Consider the following 23,382-nt stretch of genomic DNA (forward strand, 5'->3'; position numbering starts at 1 on the left):
ATTTACCTAAACTTCTGTTCCTATGTCTGCCAGTGTTACAACCTGAAAGCTTCTAGTTTGAAGTTAGATTCAAAGGTGCCAGTGAGACTTTTACTCTGCCCCTTTTAATTCTTAATTAGTAAACTAGATTAAAAAATAACTATTTGCGATATTAGTGTTGGCACACGCCTATAATCCCAGAGACTTAGGAGACTGAGGCAGAAGCATTGCAAATTTGAGACCAGCCTCAGCAATTTAGCAAAGCCCTCAGTAATTTATTGAGGTTGTGGGTATAGCTCAGTGGTGGGGATATAGCTCAGTGACAAAGTGCCACAGGGTTCAGTCTTCAATACCAAAACTAAACAAACAAAAACTATTTGAATAATACAAAAGGTAACAAGTTAAGAGAATCTTTTTCAGAACTATTTTAATATACTTGTTCTGTTTGTAGAATGTTATTACACCAGAACTACAACCAGATCCTGCAAATTATTTACTATGATGAAACACTACGAGTGTTAGAAATGAGTATTTCTCAACTGTCAAGTTTTCTTAGAGTTGGTTTAGGATTAAGCAATAGAATATAAGTTTTACTTATATTGGATGCAGTTACCCCTAAAATTTATTTTTCACTTAACTAACTACGCCCTCCCATCTCTTAATATATTTTATTCTAGATTTGACCTATTATTTAATTTTTATTTTGACATAATTTCAGATTTGTGGAAAAGTGAAGGAATAGTAAAAAGAATCCCCTTATATCCTTCACACAGATTCACCTAATGTTAACACATTATCACATTTGCATATCTCTGTTTATACACATGTACTCACATATATATTTACATATCAATTTTTTAACTGTTTGAAAGTTACAGACATAATATCCCTCCACCCCTCAGTGTTTCAATGCATGTTTCCTAAAAACAAGGACATAATTTTAAAGAACCTTAGGACAAATTATCAAAGTCAGGAAATCAAATGAATAAACTGTGGTACATCCATGCAGTGAAATATTACCTGTCCATAAAAGTGAAAGAAATACTAATTGATCTAACAACATAACTAGATCTCCAATATTTTGTACTAAGTTAAAAAAAAAAGCCAATTTCAACAGGTTATATATCATATGATGTTTGGAAAAGGGAAAATTATGGAGCTAAAAAATCAGTGATTTTCAGTGGGAAGTGGGTTCATTATAAAGGAGCATTACAAAGGGATATGGGGAATGATAGAATTATTTCATACTTTGAGTATGGTGTAGTTAGACAACTGCATGCTCTTTTCTAACCTAGAATTATAAAAAGTGAATTTTCCTGTTTATAAATTTCCTACCAGTACTGGGAATTGAACCCAGGCATACGCTACTCTGAGAACATCCCCAGCCCTTTTTATCTCATTTTGAGATGGGGTCTTACTGACTCACTCAAACTAACCTTGAATTTGTGATCCTTCTGCCTCACCCTCCCTAGTAGCTAGGATTACAGGCTTGTGCCTGCATCAACTACCCTGGCTTATATGTATGTTTTTAGAAGTGGGAAAGCAGGGCTGGGATTGTGACTCAGTGGTAGAGCGCTTGCCTAGCACATGTGAGGCACTGGGTTCCATCCTCAGCACCACATAAGAATAAATAAAATAAAGATATTTTTAAACAATAAGTGGAAACAATCTGAAATTTAATATTGATAAATTTAATATATTAGTGCATTTATATTCCTATTCACATTTTTCTAATTGTCCCAAAATGTCCTTTTAATAGAAAAGAAAACCTCAGATCACATTAGTCATTATATCTCTTGATTTCCTTTAATCTGAAACAATTACTTTTTCTCTGTATTTTATGACCTTGACATTTTGTTCAGAGTAGTTTGGTAATTTTATAGATTGTCCTTCATTTGGGGTTAGTTTGATGTTTTCTTATGACTAGATGTAGGATTTGTAGTTTTGATAAGGGGTATCTCAGAAGTAATGATGTGTTCTCATAAAAGGCACATAACTATAAGGTTACTATTTTAACTTTTGAAATATTAAGTATCTTACAGAGAAATATTTTAAGGTAATGTAACAGTCCTGCTGATTGTCAAATTTTCACTTACTGATTTGATTTCTGCTTCTCTTGGTGATGGTGTTGATGATCCCCCACCCCTTTGGGTACTAGAGATTGAATTGAGGGCCTTGGTTGGGCATGGTAGGAAAGTGCTCTGCCACCGGGCTACATCCACAGCCCTTTTAATTTCATTTTGAGACAGGTCTCACTAAGTTGTCCATGCTGACCTAGTACGTGTGATACTCCTGCCTCAGCCTCCCAAGTTGCTGGGCTCACGGGTGTGCATCACTACATTCGGCCATTGATAATTCTTGCCTGCATCAACTAGGTACCCTTAAATAGAATTTATTGGATATAATTTACTTGTTGATCCAGAGCAATTAAGCACATTGCTTATTGGGTTTCATCATAGATAAGAATGAAATCATTATCTTGCTGAAGTCTCCTGAGTAATGAAGAGCCTCTGAGGACCACCTAGGTGACCACTTAGGTACAAATGACTATTTCATCATTCCTCATTACACTCAAGACTAGAACTCTTTATCTCTTATTCACTGTCATTCTGCATTTCCTTTTCACTATTGGGCTGGGGATATAGCTCAGTGGTAGCGCACTTGCCTAGCATGTGTGAGGCACTGGGTTGGATCCTCTCAGCACCACATAAAAATAAATAAATAAAGGTCCACCGACAACTACAACTAAGAAAATAAAATAATAAAAATAATTTAAAAAAAGAAGGATACCTATTCCTTGCCTCTGGTGCCTTGCCTGTCTTACGTAACAGTAGCTTTGGATTTTTGTTTTGATTTGATTTTTGATGGTGGTTAAAAAAAAATTTGGTTAATCTATCTAAAAAGAACTATCAGTATTTATGAGTTTTCTTTTTCCTCTTTGCTAAGAGTTATTTTAACACTACCACCTAGTATCCTCATTTGTCATGCTTTATTGTCATTAACTTAACTATATCCCCTCTTCCCCTTTATTTTGGTACTAGGGATTGAACCTAGAGGTGCTTTACCACTGAGCCACATCCCCATGCCCAGTGACACAGAGTCTCAGTAAGTTGCTGAGGCTGTCCTTGAACTTGAGATCTCTTACCTCAGCCTCCAGAGGTGCTGGGATTATAGGCGTGTAGCACTATCCCCAGCCCTTTCGCCATTTTTTGGCAAAAGTTCCCATTCCTTTTCTTTATTTTTCAAAATGGTGAGGGTAATAATTTAGAACTCTGAAGTTTTTGCTTCTTTGACCCTATGCTTTTAGCCTGTTTTTCTTCTTTGTTTTCATTTTAGCATCCCTTAATCATAAAGTTATGAAATATCAAGTTAAGTCTCATAAAAGGTTTCTGCCCCAAAGAAACATTTTGGGGGACTGATCTGTTATGCCAGCTACAGGCACTGCACAAAGCACACAGATGTTAGTAGCCAGTGGTGAAGTTTCCGAAAGGGCCTTAAATAACAATGTATTTTTCCTCTTTTACTATCTTTAAAAGTATAATATCTGATACAAGCAAAAAAAAGTATAACATGTAGGTTTAAGACATAGTAATAATAGTTTAATAATAATTTCATATGTGCATGAAATTTTTCAGATAAATTTATATGTTGGATAATTTCTGGACCTAAAATAAGCTAACTCCCCAACTAGAATGTGATGACTATATGTAATATAATAAATAAGTTAACTGCAAGTTTTAAAATGTTAATGTTACACCCAGGCATGGTGGTGTATGCCTGTAATCCCAGCGGCTTGGGAGCCTGAGGCAAGAGGATTGCAAGCTCAGAGCCAGCCTTAGGAAAAAAGCAAGGTGCTAAGTAACTCTGTAAGACCCTGTCTCTAAGTAAAATAGAAAATAGGACTGGGGATGTGGTTCAGTGGTCAAGTGTCCCTGAGTTCAATCCCTGGTATTCCCCCCTCAAAAAAAAAAAGTTAATGTTACAAATGTAGTTGCAGAAAATAGAATTCAAGTAATTAATAATTTGGATTTCCTGAATTTACCTTGAGATAGTGATTTATATTATGTCAACTAGCAGATTTTTAGCACCTTTGAACTCATTTTTACTTGAATTGTTCTTTCACCCTCCTTACTATATACAATCTGATTGACATTTTAGAGTCTTAACTACTATTTGAGGTAAGACTGTCAAGGAAAGGACTCTAATCTTAAACCATCGATTAAATATTGTTTTGTGCTAAGAGCTGTGCTACTTAATTGAAGAAAAGCAAATATGAGAAGAAGCAGAAGAAAAATTGTTTTTTAGGACCCATACTTGGAGATTTGTACTAACCAAACATTTACAATACTTGGAAACTAATTCTTTAAAAGAGAGTTAATTATTGTGGTTTAAGTCGTTATCAACTAAGTGTGGGCTGGAACTTCTTTATGTCCAGTGTCAACCTATGTCAAAGGGTGGTAAACTGGACTTGTAATCACATTCTAATCAATGTGATCTTCTGGGCAGTGCTTAAATATAACTGAATACTTTTCACCCAGATCCCTGCCTACAAAATTTTTTTATATACATGGGCATATATTTTCCTTTACATATATCTATATGTATATAAATCTTCAAATGAATAAATACATAAAATATACATGATGTTCTAGCTTACAGAATTAGAAATGTAATTCAGTTTACCTCCCACAGAATAAGATTGAAAATAATGAGAACTGAATTAAAGCTTACTTTCTTTCACAGAATTCCTCAGAGAGAGAAGACTGTAATAATGGCGAACCCCCTAGGAAGATAATACCAGAGAAGAATTCACTTAGACAGGTATGAAATTCAGTCTTACTTAAAAATAAAAAGCTACCAACAGACAGGAAATCCTTGATTTGCCATTCTTTAAACATTAGAACTTAAATTAAGAGTTTTATACTCTGAAGTTGATCTGGCCATAGCCAGCTATCAGGTAACACTATATCTAATTTCAAAAATATCCTAGGTGAAAAAGGTATAAGATAGTCAGTTGGTTATATGTAGTGAATATTAAAATCAAAGAAAAGTCTTGTTCATAAAAAATTAAATGCTTCTTAAGTACAGATGGTAAAATAATTGACCCTAAACCTTATTTTCCTATTAAGATTTTTTAATACATTTTTTAAAAGTTAATAACCAAAATAGATCTGCTTATAATTAAGTTAGCTTGAGCAATATTTTGTTTGCTTTTTCTAGAAGTAAAGGCCACTATCGATGATTACTTTGAAAAATTTTTTGTTCACTGCTGTGCCCCTACCTCCAAAAGGTAACACATTTTACTTGTGAATATTCAAGTTTGTGGTGCTCTTTTTTTTTTTTTTTTTAATAAAATGTCTAAAATACTGGCCACAAAAAATTTCCTTCTCACTGCCTATAGCAACCCTTAACATTTTTCTCACTAATTGAAAGCAAAAACAAACTCTTTAAGTGCTGCCAGAGAATAAATATGCCATTTATTAATTTTTTATATAAATTGGGTAAGATGAGCACCAACAGTAGTAAAAATAATTTTAACATACTTGCATTTATGACATTGTAAGGACAGAGGGGAAGAGACCTAATATTGTTGAGTACCCACAACAAACATGGTACTTATTTAATTCTCATAGTAACCCTGTAAAGTTGCTGGATATGATGAGGAAAATGGAAGCTTGGCAAGGTTAAATGAGTATTGCAAGTCAATGATTTGAAACTCAGACCTCACTGATGGTAGAGTGTTTCTACTTCTGTTTTCTGACTGCTTTTTTCATTGTGTTAATTTAGAGGGAAAATATTGGGAGTCAAGATACGATCATTTTTAACTTTTTTTTTGGACAGGCACTTCTCCCATCTTTATAAAAGTAATTGTTTTACATGGAATTGAGTCAGTTCAGAAAGCTTTGTAAACAAACAAACCAAATGATCAGTAATTGATGTTGATACAGTTTTAATTATTTGAAATTTATCTAAGTCAATAGAACAGTATTGAATAAGATAAATTGGGAGGTGGGAACATTGCCCACTATATAGAAACAACCATCAGAAAACAATGACACGACAAAAAGTTTTGGCAACTTTATTTAAGCTAACAAACGAATTTTCACTCTGCAAAGTTATAAATTAATTTTAATAGGCTGATCCAGATGGTCCATTTGGAAAATGGATAGGCTGATCTGTTGAAAATTAAACTAAATTTATCTCTCTCATACTTCAAACTGAAGCAAGAGAGAGAATCATGCCTATTAAGTCCAGCACATACAGATGGACCAGCAGGTCACACATGGGACTAATCTGATTCATTTTAAAAATAAATGCATACATTATTGAATCATTTTCTACTCGCAAGATCTGTTCTATGCAGTATTTGAAAGAGATTTGATGTTGTTTTTTCCATTGCTGTTTTAGAAGGTTCTCTTCTTCCCCTCCATTTTAATTTAACAGCCTTTTTTTCCTCTAGTGCTCTAAAATGATTTTTCTAATATCTGTCATTCAGTGTTGAGATCCAAGCTCTGGAGATTAATTAGGTCATGAGGCTTTCCGCCCTCCCTTCTTTGTCAAGGGTTTTATCTCCATTCTCTTTGTGAAGAGCATGAACTCAATGTTCTTGGAAAGAGAAATGGCCTTTAGAAACAGGGAAGTAGGAGATCCTCCGGGGGCCCTCAGTCTTTTAGCTTCTGGGTGTTTTAACAGCCCCATGAATGCAGATTTGTAAATTTATTGCAGTGCCATCTGGTTTTTTGCTAGAACCAGATTACTGTTGGCTTGTGTCTGTCTATTGTGGTGGTCACTCCCTAGGAGCTTGCCCTCTCAATCTTAGGGAAGAGTGATGAATAGCAGGGGTCAATAGAAGCGGGTCACAGGGCAGCTGTCCAGGACTGCCCTGAACTTGATTACCCCACTGCTGATTTTTTTTTTTTTTTTTTTTAAAGGAAGGACATAATATATAAGCTGTTTAAACTCCTCCTTTTCTTTATCGGGTATGACAAATAAGGAAGTGCCATTTGCCACCCCACTCCTGCCCCACCCGGCACATAGAGTAGTCATGTTCTGTAGACCAAAAAAAAAAAAAATCAAGACCACCTTATACCTAGTTATACCTAATGTTGACGTAAGTAAAATTTATATCATGTGAGCCAGTCCCTTAACTTGAGATTATTTACAGGTATTTCTAATGGATTTCAGGAACTCTCCTGCCATTGATTATAAAAAGTTCAGTTATGTTTTGAAAATTTAGTATTGTTTTAAACTAATTTCTAGTTTACATATGTTATTCTAAAGTAAAGTTTTGCCCTGTTGTTAGGACAACAATGAAGAACTATAAAATATTGAAGAACTGAAAGAAAAATTATCCATAGAGTTTTACATACATTAAAAGAATAACAACAGGATAATATAAACAATTATGCAGAAATATGACGACTTAGATGAAATGGACAAACTCCTTGAAAAATACAACCTAAAGCTAACACACGTGATTTAAAATTTGAATAACCCTGTGCCTATTACATTGAATTAATTATCAAATGCTCATGTGATTTCACTGGTGATTTCAACTAACATTTAAGGAAGAAATAATAATAACAATCATATACAAACCCTTTCTGAAAATAGCAGGAAAGAACATTTCCTGAATTGTATTATAAAGCCACCACAATAGTAATTCCAAAACTTGAAAGGTATTACTAGAAAAGGAAATGGAGAAGAAAGTTGGGAAGCATGGCTCCCTGTTTCCAAGTCATTTTATATACCTGCTTTATCATTTCATTTCAGGAATAGGGGAATGAAAGGGAGTAAAGCAGTGCATCCTAGTAAAGAAAGTTAATTTTCTTAGTTTCAGAATAATCCTCTATCTTTTGGCATGAAGTATAAACTTTAGTTAAAGGGTGTTCAAAGCAGGTACAATTTTATTTTACTCCTAAAATGTGAAGCCAAGGAAAGCACATCCACTGTTTTTGTAGCTCTTATTCTTATCTGTTTTGGAGGGCAAAGACCTGGCAGGGCACATGAAAATACTCATTACTTTTTGAAATGTAGCATTACAACATGCAACTCTTCTTTGCTTCACATTGGTGCTAATAGGATCTGTCAGCCCTGCCTTTCTCTGTAATTGAGTAAATTGTGACCGCTGTCTAATCCTTCTTCCATCCCCCATTCCCTTTGTGTATGTGTCCACTTTCCATCCTGAGAACGTGGGCAGTGATAAATAAAGCATTGAGTAGAGCTCTCTCAACCCTTTGAAAGCAGCATGATGCCAACCCTCTAGTTATATTTCTTTAAGTGTTTACGTTTTTCTGTATTCTTTCTCTTGTGTAGCTGGAACCCTGGGGATGCAAAGCCATGAGAGAGGCCAAGAAGCTAACAAAGTAGCTGTCTCCCTTGTTAGCTTGTTCCTTTATTCTTTAAAAACAAGATAAAAACCATCTGGCTCAGGGCATTACATTTTCCTCCCCCATGCACCTCTATAGCTGGAGTCTTCACCTGCAGTGAGGGTTTACATTGATTAGGGAGGGAGCAATAATTCAAGCTTCCATCCTCTTCAAGGATACTTTGCAGTCTTTAAAGGTGCTGACCCACTGAGTTAAACTGTCAAGGGAGGATAAAAAGTATCTTCATCCCAGGAGGTAACAGCTGCCAGGTTTTCAACACCTTGCACACTGCTAGAAAAATGTCACAATTGTCAGCTGAAAGAAAAATGACTCTGTTGTCATTTCTGTTAATGACTGGACCTTATAAAAGGAACTACTTAAAGAAAAAAAAAAAGAATAAGTAACTTTTCTTTGCCTACTATCTCTTCCTCCCCTCAAAAAATTCCTACATTATTATAAACATCACCTTGGGGTAGTTCTTGAAAAACCAGAGGTGAGAAGCTAAAAGTTAAAATAGCCAATTTAAGCATGGAAGTCTGATGGGTATAGCTTCTTTCTACAGTTGGATGAGTAGGAGGAAAAAGCACATCACTGACACAGAAAATGGCATTGTAGTGTGTATTAACAAAACAAAAACAACAACAAAAAGTCATTCATAAGCCAGTGAACTGAAAGAAACATACTGTATTTCTGTTCTTTGGAGGACAATTTGTTTTCAAGCAGCATCCAGATGGGTAAATACCACGACATTTCTTTTTTTCAAGAGAGCCACTTATTTTCTTACTTAAAGGGGAAAAAAAATCAAACATCACAGAATCTACTTCCTTTAAGAGCTTTGTAATGTTTGAATATGACGGCATTCCCTTCTTTCTGATTTGATTGATGAGGGGAAAAGGTTTAATGAAGTCCCTGCTATCAGGCAGACAGTTTTTTTTTTTCTATTTGTTTTAGGTTAGTCATTTTAATTGTATTGAGTAATTAGAAGGTACACACAGCCAAGGGAGCTTTGTTCTGATAATTGCTCAAGAAAACCCATTCCCTATCTGCCATTGCTTTGTGTTAAGACACTTCTCCCTCTAGTGGCAATAGTAAGCACTTTGGCTTGGCATTAGGCAAGGTGTAATTGCAGTATGACAAACTGTGCTTAAGGGACTATCTTGTAAATACTTTAGTTTAGGGTTTGGCATTATTTCATTATATGTGTGGTTTTTACCCTGTGAAACTTCCCCCCCCCCCCCCTTTTTTTTTTTCCTGAAGTGCTTTGGGCTTTGGATGGAAAAAAATTGCCTGAGACGTTTATTAAAAAAAAAAAAAATCATAGTGCATCTGGGTAATGTTTTGCAGCTTGACTTAATTTTAGTCATCTGTTTAATTACCTATTTATAAAAATGCTGTTGCATTTGTAGACATTATTTAATACTTTGGAAAGAAGCACCTCATTTGAAATAAATAAATAAATTGTACATATTTTAAATAGTCCATGTAAAAGACCTTAAAGGTAATTAATGTAGGTCTCTTAAGTAAGACAAAAGTGATCTTTCTGAATCTGATGAAGTGATTTGTTTATATAACTTTCCACTTCTGCTGAATCCTTCAGAGTCTAATAATGTTTAAAAAAAATAGTTTGGCAATTTGTGCCTAGCTACAAAAACTCTTCTTCAAAAAGAAGCAATTTAATAACTAGCTTTCTTAAAATTACTTTGAGGAATGAAGACTGTATAGGGGGTTGGTGTTTTGTTTTATTTTTATTTCAGTGTAATCATTCTTTGATAAATTGTGTAATCATTGACTTAGTAGAAAAATATTATTGAACTCCTGGGTTGCAATGACCATAAAAAGTGTATTTTCATATAGAGAGTTGAGATACCGTGAATAAATTATAAAGGAAACAGCTTATATGCCGGTCAGAATCCATATGGGCCCTATTCATTTTGTGTTTGGTACTTAATCTGGAGGTATCATTAAAAAAGAAGAAGAAAAGGGGAGAAAGGGGGAGCCTATTGCACCCAGCAGCATCAGTCCTAAAAAATCTGCCCTAAGAACAACATAGAATGAGATCAGATACAGCTTTGCATCTCTTCAACCAGATTTGGTAACATCTTTAGGGTATTTTTAAAGCCAGTTCCAGCTTCCGTAGTTGTCACTTTGTAGTTTGCTTTTTCTATCCTGTATTCTTGCTCAGGACATGATTTGATGTTGCTCTATATCTGAAGATTCCTGCTCCTCCCAGCCCCCCAATTGCTAGCCATTTTCATTATACTATATCTTGTTTTGCTATAGGGCTGTTGAACAGATTTCTTAAGCAGCTTTTTGCAAGGTTAAAAGAATGCAGGCATGGTAACAAGTTTGTGTCATTTTAAATATATACCTTCTAGTAAATAAGGAGAAGCCTGGCAATCAATCCCTTTTAGTGTGTTATATGTTTCACCTGACAACTAAACCTTCTATTGATTAGCCATTACTTTGTTAGATAATCCTTATGTCATTGAATCCATTGTAAAAAATTAAACTCTTTAAAATGTTTTTACCATAGCAGCAGTGTGAAAATTGAAAACTTGTTCAGAATTACAGCCTGCTTTCACACAGAAGGTAGTTTTCAGCGAGGCATCTTACTGGTTATGCTTATGTGCTTTATATGCAATATAAAAACGTATTAAAGTACTCCAACGCAAAACCCTGCCTCTGGTTCAGCATGAAGCTACCTTTTCAGATGCTGCATGAAGACCGGACCTATCTTGCCTGCAGCTATTGTATTCACTAGTTTGATTTCAAACTGGAATAAATATTATCATAGTAAAATATTTTGGCTTTAACCTTTATATTCCAGGTTGTTCAGAAGGACTGTGACAAGTTTAATTTACTGATCTGAAAAACTTCCTTGGGAGATGAAGGTCGTATACCCATTTTACAGACAAGTTTTCAGAAAATAAAAGCCTATCTCACTAGCCACCCCTAATCTAGAAACTCTCAGGACAGGAATGTATCTCATTTCCCCCTAAGCATGTTATGCTGATACATGAAGGAGAAAGAGAATAATTTTGAAGAAAAATAAATAATTTTTCTATCTTTGTAACTTTGGAAAAAAATTGTGGTGTGTACGCCAGGCTTTGAACTCAGGGACTTGCACATGCTAAGCCCACTATACCCACTGGTCTACAAGTTCAGCCCTCCATGGGTATTTCCCCTAAAATGTTATCTGCAATACTGTTATATTTTTATTGCAAATTTCATATGGCGAATTATACAGATATTCATTGTCTGTCAGTGAATTCTTGATACCTATGTAACCCACCAGCCCAGTTAAGCTGTATTAACATTTTCTTTAACCAAGAAAATTCCCAACAGTTTCCCTACTCCCATTGGATTGTCCCACAGTAAACATTGCTTACTATAGATTACGTTGCATTACTATAGATTAACATTGCATTACTATAGATTAGTTTTGCCTTTCCTAGAATTTCACAAATGGGATCATGCATCTTTTGGAGTTTTGATTTTACACATTATAACATTTATGAGATTTCATCTATGTATGTCAGTAGTTTATCTCTCACTATTTTATTCCATTGAATAAATATACTATACTTTGTTTTCTGTTCTTCTTTTGTTAGGTACCTGAGCTGTTTCTATCTTTATAAATGAAGTTGTTAGGAATGTTTTTCTATGACAGTGTGATAAGCATGTGTTGAGTACTTTTTCATTGTGCTTATTGACTATTCACGTATTTCCTTCTGTGAAGTATCTAAGTTTTTAGCCATTTTAAAATTGCATAACTTGCCTTTTATTGTCGAGTTTTAGAACTCAAATATATTAAATTCTGGATATCAGTCTCTTATCATTTATATGTGTTCTGAATGTTTTTTCACAGCTTTTGACTTGCTTACTTATCGTGTGTCTTGTTGAGAAATTTGCAATTTTTTGGATGAAGTCTACCCTAGCAGTTTTTTCTTTTAGATAGGACACTGAAATCTTTGCCTACCTCATGATTGTGAATATATTATTCTAAGTTTTCTTCTAGAAGTTTTGTTTTACCTTTTGTGTTTAGATCTGTGATTCCTCTCATTTCTTCAATGTGTTGTCTAATCGAGTTTGGGATTCCTTATTTGTGCCATACTTTTCTTCATGTTTTAGTGTAGTTGTTGAATAGACTTTCCTTTTCCCCCTGGAATTAGGCTATTTGCAAAAACCAGTTAACTGTAAATATTGTGTATTTCTGAACCTTCTAGAAAAGATGCTGTGCTGGACAAAGCAGTGGGGTGGTGACCTCTGAGGTCCTGACTCACCCCTACCGTGGCTCCTGTAGATAAGGAAGACAAACTAGGTAAAGTGGTGCATGTCTGTAATCCTAGCAATTTAGGTAGCTGAGCAGGAGGATCATAAGTTTGAGGCCAGCCTCAGCAATGGCAAGTCCCCTGTCTCAAAATGTGAAATAAAATAAAGAACTGGAACTGGGGATGTAGTTCAGAGGTAAAATGCCCCTGGGTTCAATCCCCAATACAAAAAAAAAAAAAACAAAACAAAAGCAGGGAGACAAATGATAGGTATCTTTCTTTGAACCAAATATCTACTCTTCTAACTCTTTAGTTATTCCAGCCTTATATAAGTCTTCAAATTAAGAATCTTCTATTTGTTTTTATTTTTAATATTTGACTATTCTAGATACTTTGTGATTTTTAAATAAATTTTGGAATCAATCTAGCAAATTCTTATAAAAGCTGTCTGTGAGAGCTAGGCATGTTGGTATATGCCTGTAGTCCTAGCGGCTTGGGAGGCTGAGGCAGGAGGACAAGTTCAAAACCAGCCTTAGCAACTTAGCAAGCCCCTAAGCAACTCAGGGAGACCCTGTCTCTAAATAAAATAAAGAAAGGGCTGGGGATATGGCTCAGTAATTAAGCATCCCTGGGATCAATCCGCCCCCCACCCCAAAAAGGACCAGTCTCCAAATTATCACTGAGCTACATCCTCAGCCCTTTTTATTTTTTGTTTTGAGACAGGATCTCACTCAGTGCTTAGGTCCTCACTGAATTGCTGAGGCAGGCCTTGAACTTTGATCCTTCTTCCTTAGCCTCCCAAGTTGCTGGGATTACAGGTCTGGCTTTAGTGTACTTTTCTTGCATATAGTTTTTAAAGTTCTTTTTCTAGGTATTTAATGTTTTCCAGTGCTATTGTAAATTTTTTCATTCTCTGTTACTAAAATATGAAAGCACAATTGATTTTTGACTATTAACCTCATTTTCTATCATTTATGAACAAAGACAATTTTGTTCTTTCCAATTTAATTTGCCTTTCTTTTTCTTGCTTTATTTTAATGACTTTGATCTCCAATATAGTGTGTTTAATTGATGGTAAAAAGACATTTTCATTTTTTTTCCAGTTTTAATTAAGTCTTTCACCATTAAGTATTGTGTTAGTTGGAAGTTTTTAAGGTACCCATGATTAAAGAAGTTACCTTTTATTCCTAACTTGGTGAAGTTTTTTTTTTGTTGTTGTTTCTTGAGGTGCCAAGGATTGAACCCAGAATTTTATACATGCTAACTAGCACTGTAACCCTAAGTTACATCCCCACCCTTACTGAGGTGTTATTAAGAGTTGTTCAATTTAGTGAAAAACTGTTTTTAAATTTAAGCTTTATTATGTAACTTCCCCCTTTATTAATATGGTGAATTACATGAATTATGTTTTTTGTGTTCCTGAGATATTGGTCTGTAATTTTCTTTTTTGATGTCTTTGGCAGGTTTTTGGTATCAGGGTTATGCTGACATCATGAATTATATTGGGAAGTCTTCCCCTCCTCCTCTTATAAAAGCATTGGGTATGATCCTGGTATTATATCTCTTATATAATAAAATTTGCCAGTGAAACCATTTAGGTATGAAGTTTTCTCTCTGGAGAGATTTTTTAAAACTTATTATTTAAACTGGGCATGGTGGCACACCCTGTAATCTTAGCTACTTGGGAGGCTGAGGCAGGAGGATCACAAGTTTGAGACCAGCCTGGCAAATTTGTGAGACCCAGTCTCAAAATACAAGTGAAAAAAGGGCCAGGGGTGTTGCTCAGTGGTAGAGCACCCCTGGTACAATCCCCAGTATCAAAATAAAAAAATAAAATAAAACAAAACAAAACCCAAAAAACTTATTTGAATTTATATGGGAATATTTTTATAACAATTTCAATTTCTTTAATAAGTATATAACTATTAGGGGCTGGGGTTGTGGCTCAGTGGTTAGAGTACTTGGCTAGCATGTGTGAGGCACTGGGTTTGATTCTCAGCACCACATAAAAATAAATGAATAAAGTAAAGGTCCTATCAACATGTAAAAATATTTAAAAAATAAGTACATAGCTATTAAATTTTGTTATTTTGTATTATGTTGTAGTGTCAATCTGTGCCCTTCAAATGTGTCGTACTTTTTATATTCAGAGGGTAGTAATCTCTTTGGTCTTGTTGCACGGTGCTGGGTATCCAACCCCGGTCCTTCCACTTGCAAGGTAAGCACCCTACAAGATGGGCTATATCGTCAGCAAGGTAGTAATCTCTTGATAACTGTTTTCTTGGTTACTGGGAATTGAATCCCCAGGGGTGCTTAACCACTGAGCCACATCCCTAGTCCTCTGTTACCCTTTATTTTAAGACAGGGTCTTGTGAAGTTGCTCAGGACTCACTAAGTTGCTGAGGCTGGCTTTTGAATTTAGGATCCTCCTGCCTCAGACTCTTCAGCCACTGGGATTAGAGGCGTGTGCTACTTTGACTGACTCTTGGTATCTTTTCATATTCAAATTGCTCAAGATTGGCTGAAAGGCACTTTAACTGGCTTTTGTTCCTGTTTAGTATGTCTCTATTATTCTGTTTCCAGGTTCATTTGTATCTTCTGTGATCAGTCCTAGAATTAATCATTTTCCAGGGATGTGTGGTACCCTTTAGTGAAGAATAGTATTTAGAACCCAAGATTTAAACATTATTATTTTACATCTATATCTATGTATTTGATGATCCTGGGTTCTCATTGATACTTTTCATTCCATTCAAACTCTACAGAATTTCTTCGAGATTTCTCTGTTTTTTTTATTCCCTTTTTTAATGTAAAAAAAACTGGTTCGCGGTTGTTGTTTCACTTTCAACACTTTGAAAAATATTTCCCTTGTCCTCTGTTTTTCACTGTTTATGGTGTGAAAAGCCTGCCATTATTTATATTGTTTGCTCTAGTTTATATAATATCCTTTTTCAGAATTTGACTGCTTTCAAGATTTTTTCTTCGACTCTGTTTTTCAGCTTTTTGTGGGGAGGAGGCGTGGTACTAGGATGGCACTCATCCACTGAGCCACATCCCCAGATATTTTTATGTTTTATTTTGAAACAGGGTCTCACTGAGTTGTTTAGGGCTTTGCCTGAGTTGCTGAGATTGGCTTTGAACTTGCAGTCCTCCTGCCTCAGCCTCCCAAGCCTGTGAGATCACCCACACCCAGTGTTTTTCGGCATTTTTGATGATTTTGAAACTGGTATTTTCTTTGTATTTAATCTGCCCTGGGTTTTGCTGATCTTAGATCAATAAGCCAACAGTTTTCACTAAATTTGGGAAATATTTGGATACTATTTTCATAACTTTTTGGTATTCCATTCTCTTCTCGCCTCCTCAGACTCCAGTTATACATGTTTGATCACCAGAGATTGGATTGAGACTTCTTTTTTCTTCTTCCTTTCTCTCTTTAGATTTTTATCATTTTGACTGATCTGTTCTCAGATTCATTGTACTTTCTTTTACCAACTCCAGTCTGCTTTTAAAGTAAGTGAGCACATCTCACCTACTGAGGTTCCTTTCAAGACTACTCTGCCCTTCCCCTAATTTCTCCCTACTCTGATTCAATCTCCAGTGTGTTTACATTGTTTTAAAATATTTCCCATTGTTTGTAATTATTATATGGGGAAGATTAATCTAATAGAAACATTTCTGCCAGTACTGTAACCAGAACTCTCTAGCTCAAAGTTTTATTTTATTCTACATACTGATTGCTTCTTAAATGTCTCTTTTTTTTTTTTTTTTTTTTTTTTTTGGTGGTGGTGCTGGGGATTGAACCCAGGGCCTTATGCATGTTAGGCAAGCATTCTATCAACTGAGCTATATCCCCAGCACCATAAATGTCTTTTTAAAACAGTAAGTTGCATTAAAAAATATGTGCACATATACAGTTAATGTTTGTTGTATTAGCACTGCAAAGGAAATACTGAACCTTGAGCCCAGAATATATTTACATCACTAGTCCCTATTTATATACTATTTTCAGATGCTCAATTTATTTTAATGTGTCTTGAAGTAATTTTAACTTAAATGATATAAGAATAAAATATTTGCTTAAAAGTAAAACTAATTTTATAATATTGATGGGAGCTATATATTTCCAGTAATCTCTTTTTTTTTTTCCTTTCTTATACTGGAGATTGAACCCAGGGGCAGTTTTATTTTTATTTGAGGCAGGGTCTTGCAAGTTGCTGAGGGTCTTGCTAAGCTGCTGAGGTTTTCTTCCAACCCACAATCCTCCTGCCGGAAGGCAGGAAGTAAGGCAGATGCTATCTTGCTTGGCTAATTTTCCTCCATTAAAAAAAAAAAAAATTATTTTATCTTCCTCTATTCTTTCCAAAGAATGATAAATGCAGACTTTTAAGTATCTATGTGTCCAAGTTGATAATAATGAAGTGAATAAACAAATAAATGGCAGGAGACATTACAACTCTTCCTTATAGAATTCCGATGAATAAATGTGGAAGGAAAGAGACATTTAAACATTTACCACTAGAACATCACAGTAAAAAATTACCATAGGCAAGATTCACCAGTGGATACTAGAATGAACAGACAAAAGTTGATGTAGAAACAGAATATTTACGTAATATTTCCCAAAATATTTTCCTGATATATTTAGTAATTTCTGCAGGACAAATACTAAGTTTACAATGGATAGTCTTTGCAGACATGACCATAGCCAAGTGATCAAGTTAACATCACCAGAAAGATTTACCAACATATCTTCTGATTTGATCAATAAGAAGGGTACATCACCTTTGAAGTATCCTCCTTGATAACCTCAGTCTGATCATGAGAAAACTCAGATTGAGGGAAAATCCTATCGATTAACTGGTCAGTTCTTTTCAGAAGTGTCAGAGTCAGGGCTGGGGTTGTGGCTCAGGGATACAGCACTTGCCTAGCATGTGTGAGGCACTGAGTTTGATCCTCAGCACCACATAAAAATAAATAAATAAAATAAAGGTATTAAGTCCATCTACAACTAAAAAGTTTTTTTAAAAAACTTTAAAACAAAAAGTGTCAAGAGTTATAAAAGACAAGGGAAGAGAAATTGTCCCAAATTAGAGGAGATTAAGGAGGCATGAGAAATAATACAACGGGGGTTCCTGAATTAACCCTGAACAGAAAGAGAACTTGAATGGAAAACTATTGAAATTTGAATAAGGACTGCACTTTATATAGTACTAAATTAGTTTCTATTTTGATAATTGTTCTATAAGACATGAACAAAGGAAGAACTGGCAAAAGGTATATAGGAACTCTTTATTTGTAGCTATTCTGTAAACTTAAAATATCTTAAAAAGTTTTTTAATGGATCTTATTGTGCTATAAGAGATTTTTCTATTACTTAAGATTTTCTCCCTTAATTTCAACATGAACATTTGTTCTACTGTTTTTCTGAGACAATTCTCAAGACCGGCAGCATTATATCAACTGGGGACCTGTTACACATGAAAATTCTCAGAAACTCTGGGGAGGTGACTTAGCAATTTGTATTTAGCAATGCTCCATATGATTCTGATGCACGTGGAAGTTTGAGAACCATGATTTATATCATCAGTAAAAACTGAAGTAAAAGTAAACCTAATTATTGGCTAATTATTAATAATGAGTTTGCTGGCCATAAAGTATGACTATGGTATAACCAATGTTTTTAGTCTATTTTAATTTATTTTTTATAGTTCATTCTGTTTTATCTCATCTCCTAAACAGGCTACCAGATGTAAGATATAAGATTGAATCTCTCTAAATTATTTTTTGGATATTTCAAAGAAAATTTTAATCTGTTATTCTAAATAAGAAACACATCCTCTTGCTCCTGAAGATTTGTGTTATTGTTTGTTTGTGTATTTGTAGTGCTAGGGATCAAACCTGTTCTTCAGGTCTTGATGCTTTTTAAAGATTTATCTTAGACTAGTTATTGTTTTAAACATACCAAGTTCTTAAATTTTGCATTTAAAAGATGCTACATAACCATTATTACCACCTTTCAGTACCCACAATGAAGCCACTGCCCCTCACATACCTGTTCATAGTCACATTGTTGACTTTTGTGGACTTTCACTTTGTGTCTATTTCTTTACCCTGTTCCTCAGCTCCCATAAGTCTGAAATTTATGAATAAATCTATTGGTATGTTGATTTTGAGAAATAGAGCAGAATCTGACAACTGTATATGGTAACATTTCAATTTTAAAAACTGATTTTTTTCTCTTTATAGACTTATAACAACTGTGCCAGACTCTGCTTAAACCAAGAAACAGTATGTCTAGCAAGTACTGCTATGAAGACTGAAAATTGTGTGGCCAAAGTAAGTAACAATACTCACCGATACTTACTATACCGCATCATAACAATACTATGTCTACAGGCATTTTAACTCAATAATGGCTACTAAAGACTTACATAGGCTTATATATTTTAAAAAAGAATAGAAATAAACATCATTTTATCCAGAGGAGATTGAGGTTGGGTTTTTCACCTCTTTTTAATTGTAACACACTCTTTTATGTATTCTGCTCAGACTCAGACCTGATTCATAGGTTGGGTTGATACTAGTTATAGATTATCACGGATCAGTGAGAGTATGAGATAGCATGGAATTATTTTTATAAGTTCCTCGTAATTTTAAATGCAATTAAGTATGAGTACCCAAAATTAAAAAAAAAAAAACCAGTATAAAGAACATCATTGCTAAGAATGTGAAATATGCAATAGAAAACCCAATATATGTCACTATTTTTATATTTTGAGTGACTAATGTTAAAAACGCTGCTTATGACAATCTTGATCTGAGTGGACAAGTGGATTTAGTCATGCATATGGGCTACCTCTTTCATATAAATATGTGCCATAGCTGTAGCCTATATAGAAAATAATCATAAGTGTTAAGAGATCTGAAGCTTTCCCTGTCAACCGGTACTCAGATTTTCCACATATCTTAATTACTCAGGAACTTTGACTTAAATCCAAGTGTCAATTATTTTTATTTTCCTAGGAGTAATTAATATTCAGAATGGTCTCTGTTTCTAGACTTGTATTTTACTTATCTGCAAAAATAATGCCTTATGGGGTGGGTATATAACTCAGTTGGTAGAGTATTTGCTTTGCAAGCACAAGGCCCTGGGTCCAATCCTCAGTACCGTGCCAAAAAAAAAAAAAATAATAATAATAATATAATAATAATAATAATAATGCCTTGTAATCACTTAGGGATTGTTGTTGTTACAGCTATCCTAAGTTTATTTGGATACATGTAGACCCTCAATACTTACTTTTACTCTTTAGACAGAACTAGTCTCCATCTTTACTACAAATCCAAAGGATAGCTGTCTTAGTCCTTTCAGGACTGCTATAACAAAATATCATAAACTTGGGTAGCTTTTAAATAACAGTAGTTTATTTTTTTATAGTTTTAGAAGCTAGGAAGTCCAAGATCAAGGTACCAGTAGATTTGTTGTCTAGTGAGGGTTCACTCTGCTTTATAAATGGAACCTTTTTGCTGTATCCTCACATAATGGAAGGGATTAGGCAAAGTTTTTTGTGGTGTGTGTTTCTCTCATGCTCTTTCTGCTTCTCTCTTTTTCTCATGCTCTCTGTCTCTCTCCCCCTAAGCCTTTTTATAAAGGCTCTGTTCTTCATCTCTGAGCCTATTTTATCAACTGAAAATGTATTGTATAAAATATTACCATTGGAATAATCCATATAAGAAATGCAAATATTTATTATTATGGTTACAAAAAACAGTGTTCATCAGTTATGTGCTTAAATTCAAATGTCTTAATAATTTGCTATAAAATTATTATAAATTGCATATATTTATTTTTTTCAATCATTTATTCATAACTAGCAAGTGCTAATTGACCCTGTTTTTTATCCAGCACTTGTGTATACAGGGATGCAATTATTGTTAATCTTTCTCCGATGTGGCCATACTGCTCTCACTTTCATCACAAGATGACTAAAACAAGGCAAAATCTTAGTATGAACAGAGTAACAGTTTTAATGACTTTCATTGAGAGCTGGCCAAATGAGCATCTGTTCCTTTGTTTTCCCCATACTTTGTAAGCCAGGATTTCTTAGGCTACATAGTTATGTTGGTGTATATCTGTATGATGTGGGGTTTGTTTGTTCTCTCCACGCCCTCTACTTCTCAGGTTGCATAGTTAGAAATCTTTTGGCCCGTGACAATAATGGCATAATTTCTTCCATGCTCTTGGATGAGGAAGTAAGTTTGCTCATTGCTGCTCACAGTCTGTTTTTACTTGCTCCCAGATAGTGACCGTCTCATTCTATTCTCATTTTAACATTACTCTGACACCTATTTCCTTCTGTTATCCCTTTAAATACTCTAATTCAATAATTTCTCTTAATTTCATATTGTCAACCAACTAGTTCTTTCTCTTGGCCCACAACCTGTCTTCTAGTTCATTGCTTGTATTTGAGCCAAATAATCAGTTGATCAATGACAAATAAAAACATGTAGCTGAAAAAATATGTTTATCACAACAAACCTCCAATGAAGTACAATAGCATGGGAATAGTGAGAAAGTTTCCTTTTGTTTACATATGTTGTATGTGTCTCGTGATTTCATAATATTTCTGTTGACTTCATTTGTTGCTTGACCTTTGAAAGAGGATGACTTGCCAATATTTTTGTAGGTCTGCAAGCTTGGTCCCTATTTTCTGTTCTTCCACCTTTTGCCCTTAACTGAATATTTTTATCTGCTACTTTGATGTGACTGCTATGTTTCTTGTTAGTTTTGTTTTTTCACTTGATATAAGTGTCTATTATTGATTCAGATTGTGCTCCAATGTGATCTGAATGTCCAACCATTTCCACATGATAACAGTGATACCACCCCTGTTTGTCCATAAGTTCAAAACAACTGAATTCTAATGCACATATTAATTTGTAAAAAATAAGTTATTTAAAAAATCCAAACTAAAACCAAACCACTCCCCGGCCCAAAAAAAAAAAAAAAAAACCCACTGAATTCTAATCAGAGTGATTTGGTTTGGGTAGAAATTCCAATTATAGTCTAGAACTTTATTACTGAATGTTGTTTATGTGAGTTTTAGAGAAGACTTTAAGGCCAGTTATTTCCTTAAAAGCAGAAAGATTATATTCAAACTCCATTAATTTATTGTAAAATATCTTCTTTGCCAGAAATCTTAGTCTTACTGTAACTCTATAAAGAGGGCACCTATAGTTCTTTTAGAATATAAGAAGACATCTGTAAGACAAACTAAGCCACCCTTGGCTGACAGTGATCTTCTAAATCTTTAACTTGAAGAGGTCTACAAAATATTTTAAAATAAGAATGAGGAGGTCATTTATCAATATAACAATTCAGCTAATATATAGAGACATTGAAATGTCTTTTATATTTTTTCCAAAAATCTTTCTCCTGATTATAACCCTGTAGTTGATGAGATTTGTGTTTGGGACATGATGATCTCTATATTTATTGTAGTTTTAAATGAACAGTCATTATTGACTGTCAACTTAGCTTTAAAATCTGTAATCACATTGTACCTAATTGTTAACCTTCATGGTGTTTTTAATTAGTAAGGAAAACTAACTGGAAAACTGGAATATTTTTTATATTATCTCTTTACTGAATTCATTGAAATACTATTGAAATTTTTGGTTGTAGGTTTCTTTGAAATTTGCCTTACACACCCACACATTATCACAAACACACACAGTTAAACTAGTTATTTGAATACATCTACTTTGATTCTTGACCCAGATAGAAGTTCTGCCTCTTTATATTTTGAAAATGAGCCTCTGCAGTCCTGTGTAAATGATCTGTATTTTTGTTGTTGTTGTTTGTTGTTGTTTTGCTTGAGACTAATAATCTGTTTGAAACTGACTGAGACAGAAAAATGTGATGTTCCTTTCCACTCACTCCAGATTTTGATAGAAGACTTGTTTTATTTATTTCCAAAATTATATCCGCAGGAACAAGCTGTTTAAATTCAGATTATGCTGAAGCAAATGGTCCTGGTATGAGAAGCAACGTGCTGTTTTACGAGCACAGAGTCCCTTTTCTATAACCTGATTGATAGTAAATATTTTCCTGAAGAATTATTGCCAACCATGAACAGTGCAACTGTTTCACTTTTTTTTCCGTGCTACTTGCTGTACCAGCCATTGGTCGGTAATTAAGATCTACAATTCACAATGCAGACGTTTGCACTTCCTCTGGGTCTGTGCTATTTATAAGGCATTTCAGCTGTTCAGAGTTTCTTTGAGTTTTAAACTACATGTTAACAGGCTTCTTTAATATACTGTTCCACAAGTAGCGCGTCAGATGGTCTGTTCTTCACACAGGCGCCTCTGTTAGGTCTACACATTAGCTTTGCGGGGAGCACAGTAAGATTTAATGGTATCATGGAGGCTGGTGTGGTTGGGAAAGCTCTGGAGTGCGACATGTTACATATTAGGCATATCACTATCAAGAAGGCAAAAATAAAGTTTAGAAGTAAATTTTTTTCTTTTGTGTTTAAATGTTCAGGGTTCAATCCCTAGCACTGCCGGAGAAAAAGAAAAAAAAAAAGAATCCATATGTTTAAATGTTCATTATGAATTTAATGTGTTAATTGGTTTACAGAAGTTTGAGAAATATTCAATAGTGACTTTCCCAAGGTCATTTCAATTAATAAGAGAAACAAGGACTCCTCTTATGGACAAGAGTATGGATTTGTCAGATTAAGGATGTAAAAATATAC

General features: G+C 34.5%; 1 protein-coding gene across 12 annotated transcripts in view; it reads left to right on the forward strand.

Annotated features, from left to right (window-relative positions):
• Nucleotides 1–23,382, forward strand: part of Btrc (beta-transducin repeat containing E3 ubiquitin protein ligase) — a 181,089-nt gene that overhangs the window by 95,700 nt on the left and 62,007 nt on the right. For 5 of the 12 annotated variants that reach the window (XM_047552922.1, XM_047552925.1, XM_047552923.1 and 2 more), the window contains 2 exons: nucleotides 4,723–4,800; nucleotides 18,866–18,955. In XM_047552922.1, coding sequence (XP_047408878.1) covers nucleotides 4,723–4,800; nucleotides 18,866–18,955 — 168 coding nt within the window. Of the gene's footprint in view, nucleotides 1–4,722; nucleotides 4,801–5,199; nucleotides 5,270–12,574; nucleotides 12,670–16,111; nucleotides 16,130–18,865; nucleotides 18,956–23,382 lie in introns of those variants that run through there. The other 7 variants (XM_047552932.1, XM_047552928.1, XM_047552924.1 and 4 more) reach the window with 5 other exon arrangements.

The sequence above is a fragment of the Sciurus carolinensis genome, chromosome 5 (assembly GCF_902686445.1).
Source record: "Sciurus carolinensis chromosome 5, mSciCar1.2, whole genome shotgun sequence".
NCBI classification, from domain to species: Eukaryota; Metazoa; Chordata; class Mammalia; order Rodentia; family Sciuridae; genus Sciurus; species Sciurus carolinensis.